The sequence below is a fragment of the Epinephelus moara genome, unplaced genomic scaffold (genome assembly GCF_006386435.1).
Source record: "Epinephelus moara isolate mb unplaced genomic scaffold, YSFRI_EMoa_1.0 scaffold2788, whole genome shotgun sequence".
Taxonomy (NCBI): Eukaryota; Metazoa; Chordata; class Actinopteri; order Perciformes; family Serranidae; genus Epinephelus; species Epinephelus moara.
The window spans coordinates 6173-10811 of NW_026080414.1; the positions used below are offsets into that span (position 1 = coordinate 6173).

General features: G+C 43.9%; 1 protein-coding gene across 1 annotated transcript; it reads left to right on the forward strand.

Moving 5' to 3' along the window:
• The first annotated feature begins 2224 nt into the window (after nucleotides 1–2224).
• On the forward strand, nucleotides 2225–4615 carry LOC126387204 (tripartite motif-containing protein 16-like). Its single transcript, XM_050039747.1, has one exon. It carries the CDS (start codon nucleotides 2433–2435, stop codon nucleotides 4125–4127), a length of 1695 nt encoding a protein of 564 aa, XP_049895704.1. The 5' UTR covers nucleotides 2225–2432; the 3' UTR covers nucleotides 4128–4615.
• Nucleotides 4616–4639: the final 24 nt, after the last annotated feature.

Consider the following 4639-nt stretch of genomic DNA (forward strand, 5'->3'; position numbering starts at 1 on the left):
GAATGCATCATCAGTGTTACAGGGTGTGACTCCTGTGACCAAACTGACACAGTGTGATATTACATATATTTAAATCTGTCTTTACTGATGTTGTTTGAAGCTGCCAAAGGCTCAGTGAAGTTTGGACATGTCTTCCTGCAGTGAACATCACAGCAGGTTAACAAGTGAAATGTGGAAACTGATGCACAACACAAGAGGGCGCCTTCATCCTGCTAACCAGGGATGTAGTGGAGGTTGAAGCACCTCAACTCACTGTGTCCACAGTTTTAGTTCAGAAGATGTTTTTACGCTGATAAAAACCTTTATAGTAAAAATGCATTGTGTCATACATCATGGTAAAAGCTGTCAAACTGATATTAGTTCATCAGTTAGAGGAACTTTACTGTCAGTGATTTAATGCACCACCCTGCCAGCACGCTACGAGACCGAAATCAAACACACCCAAGATGTTGCAGACCGATGGGTGCAACTTTTAAACTCATGTAAAGTGCATGCACTCAGTCCAAAAATGTGATAGTTTACAGTGTCTGGGTTTGTGAGTGGATGTCGTGCATCAGGGTCTGTAATCCAGGCTTGAGCTGCTGAGTCACATGGTTCTACAGTACTGTGCAAAAGTTTTAGGCCGGTGTGAAAAATGCTGCGATTTACAAAATGTCAAGTGAACAAACCGAAGAAACATTTAAATCAAATCAATATTTGGTGTGACCACCCTTTGTCTTCAAAGCAGCATCAATTCGTCTAGTACTTAGTTTTTGAAAGAACTCAGCAGGTAGGTTGTTCCAAACAACTTGGAGAACTAACCACAGATCTTCTGTGGATGCAGACTGCCTCAAATCCTTCTGTCTCTTCATGTTATCCCAGACAGTAGATGGGTGTACCTGGATCCCATCGGTTTCTGCTCGCTCTGAGCTGATGACACTGCTGGACATCGTCTGTGTCATAATGTGTCTTTCATCTGCTGCGCTAAGTTTCCTTGGCTGACCACTGCGTCTACAGTCCTCAACATTGTCCGTTTCTTTGTGCTTCATCAAAAGAGCTTGAACAGCATGTCTTGAAACCCCAGTCTGCTTTGACATCTTTGCCTGGGAGAGACATCGCTAATGCAGTGTAACGACCTGGTGTCTTGTTGCTGTACTCAGTCTTGTCATGGTGCACGACCTGTGACATGAAACTGACCTCCACAACCTCACCTTGGTAGCAGAGTTTGTCTGTTCCTCACCTAGTTTAAAGCCTCCTACACAGCTGTTTCTGTTTCAGTTAATGACTGTGTTTCAGCCTACATATGAAATTGAAGATCATCAGCACTGTTTGGTATAGTTGGTTAATCAGACACCTGACTATGATCCTACAAAATCCCTGACTGTGTGCACATGTACCTACAAGAGCTGATGCTGTTTTGAAGGCAAAGGGTGGTCACACCAAATATTTATTTGATTTAGATTTTTTACCTCTGTCAGCTCACTTTGCCTTTTGTAAATCAATCGAAATAAACAATTAAACTTCATACATAATTATTTTTTCACACCTGCCTGAAACTGCCTTAAACTTTTGCACAGTACTGTACATTATTTATCAGTTTGTCCAGATGCTGTTGTTTGGCACTGCAGTTAAATTTTGTATTTTCATTTCTCCATCTGATTGGACCAATGTAAGCAACTATTTAGCCAAACAAAACAAAAGATAAACAGATACCCACTGTACAAAGAACAGGTAACAGAGCGCATTCCTCACATGATGGCGCCCTCGTCCCAATGAGCAACACAGGGTGACGTACATTAACTGCTCCATGTTGTCTGATTTAGTGAGTTTTTATTCTACTGTTACTTGTGTAAGAACTGACAGGTTATTTCATTTATGTGACTTAATAATGCTTGTTGCACCCACCATGCTGTCCACGTAGACTTCTCATTCATTCCCTGTCATTTGTGATTGATCGTCTGAGTTTTGTCTCTTTTCAGGTGAATTCTGTCCTCAGTCAACTGTTTTTATTTAATTGAACAGAATCTGAGGGAGAGTCACAGAAATGTGGAGCCATCAACTAAACCTGAAGAAGAAAGACGTATTTTATAACTAGGAACTGATTTTTTCTTTCACGCAGGGAGCAGGTTTTAACCGAGGCTTCATTTTAAATGTGGAAACTACAAAGTTCAGATTCAAAGTGCTGCTCCTCTTCCTGGAATGACTCAGAGTTTTATGAGCCCTCCCTCCTCCTCCTGCTCTCACACACAGCGAGCTCCACTCTGTCCACACATTTCCTTGTTCCCTCCCCTTCAGATCTACAGATTGAAGATGGGTGTAACCAACATGTGGTGACGTGAGAGAGCTGACAGGCTCCATTCACTGCAGGAACACATGATGTTCAGTTCAGAGCTCAAACTAGTTTCACTTTTAAGGAAGTGAGAGTCAGACAGGCGTTGTCACTGAGAGGTGAAATGGCGCAGAAAGGAGTTGAGCTGGACCGAGAAACCTTCTCTTGTTCCATCTGTCTGGATCTACTGAAGGATCCGGGGACTCTTCCCTGTGGACACAGCTACTGCATCAACTGTATTCAAAGCTTCTGGGATGGAGAGGATGAGAAGAGAATCTACAGCTGCCCTCAGTGTAGGCAGAGCTTCACACCGAGGCCTGTCCTGATGAAAAACACCATGTTAGCAGATTTAGTGGAGGAACTGAAGAAGACTGGACTCCAAGCTGCTCCTGCTGATCACTGCTATGCTGGAGCTGAAGATGTGGCCTGTGATGTCTGCACTGGGAGGAAACTGAAAGCCTTCAAGTCCTGTCTGCAGTGTGTGGCCTCTTACTGTGAGAAACACCTCCAGCCTCATCGTGACTCGGCTCCATTCAAGAAACACAAGCTGGTGGAGCCCTCCAAGAAGCTGCAGGAGAACATCTGCTCTCGTCATGATGAGGTGATGAAGATGTTCTGTCGCACTGATCAGCAGTGTATCTGTTATCTCTGCTCGATGGATGAACATAAAGGCCACGACACAGTGTCAGCTGCAGCAGAAAGGACTGAGAGGCAGAGAGAGCTGGAGGTGAGTCGACAAAACATCCAGCAGAGAATCCAGGACAGAGAGAAAGATGTGAAGCTGCTCCAACAGGAGGTGGAGGCTATCAGTCGCTCTGCTGATAAAGCAGTGGAGGACAGTGAGAAGATCTTCACTGAGCTGATCCGTCTCATGGAGGAAAGACGCTCTGATGTGGAGCAGCAGGTCAGATGGCAGCAGGAAACTGAAGTGAGTCGAGTCAAAGAGCTTCAGGAGAAGCTGGAGCAGGAGATCACTGAGCTGAAGAGGAAAGACGCTGAGCTGGAGGAGCTCTCACACACAGAGGATCACAACCAGTTTCTACACAACTACCCCTCACTGTCAGCTCTCAATGAATCCATACACTCATCCAGCATCAACATCCGTCCTCTGAGCTACTTTGAGGATGTGACAGCAGCTGTGTCAGAAGTCAGAGATAAACTACAGGACGTTCTGAGGGAGACATGGACAAACGTCTCACTGACAGTGACTGATGTGGATGTTTTACTGTCAGACCCAGAGCCCAAGACCAGAGCTGGGTTCTTAAAATATTCACATGAAATCACACTGGATCCAAACACAGCACACACACAGCTGTTATTATCTGAGGGGAACAGAAGAGCAGCATTAAAGATACAACAGCAATCTTATCCCAGTCACCCAGAGAGATTCAGTGTTAAGTTTCAGGTCCTGAGTAGAGAGAGTCTGACTGGACGTTGTTACTGGGAGGTGGAGTGGAGCGGGACAGGAGTTTATGTAGCAGTCGCATACAAGAACATCAGCAGAGTACCTGAAGGATCGAATGAATGTCAATTTGGATGCAGTGACAAATCTTGGTCGTTAAATTGTGTCAGAAACAATTATACATTTTGGTACAACAAAGTTAAAACTCCCGTCTCAGGCCCTCGGTCCTCCAGAGTAGGAGTGTACCTGGATCACAGTGCAGGTATTCTGTCCTTCTACAGCGTCTCTGAAACCATGACTCTCCTCCACAGAGTCCAGACCACATTCACTCAGCCTCTCTATGCTGGACTTCGATTTTATTATGATTATGAAGATGCTGCTGAGTTGTGCAAACTCAAACAGACAGAAGTCATTTAAGTGTTAATTCTTATTCAGTCTCCATGTTTGTTGCTGAGAGCTGATTGTTGTGGCGTCTCTTCACTGCGCTGAGATCAGCTGTCAGTCAAACATTATGGGCGGTACTTTGACGTCTTCTCCTGAGTTGTTGTGTAAATGTTTGAGTTTCTTGCTTCCTGTGTGTGTTTAGCTGTGGAGGCTGTCACTGCTCATCATGATGTGTTGTAAACTTCTTTGTGCTCTGAATGTTTAACGAACATTTCAGTGGATGTATTTGTACGTTGTTTCTCTCCCACTGCATGAGTGTGAAGAGAGAAATCAGCAGACCTCCTTTATCTCAGATACTGTGCTTGTAAATTTGTACAGAAATTTATAATTAGCTTTTAATGTGTTGTGTGGCAGATTAGTTAGCTACTAGAAACTGTAATGATCCTGATCATAATCAATAAGGAGATCATTCATTAATGTCTTTAACACAAACTGAAGGTTTACATGATGGATAAACAAACATGAACAAAGTATTTTCTTCTTGT

What these genes read in the sequence shown, in the direction of transcription:
- LOC126387204 (XM_050039747.1), top strand. Translation starts at nt 2,433, where the DNA reads ATGGCGCAGAAAGGAGTTGAGCTGGACCGAGAAACCTTCTCTTGTTCC.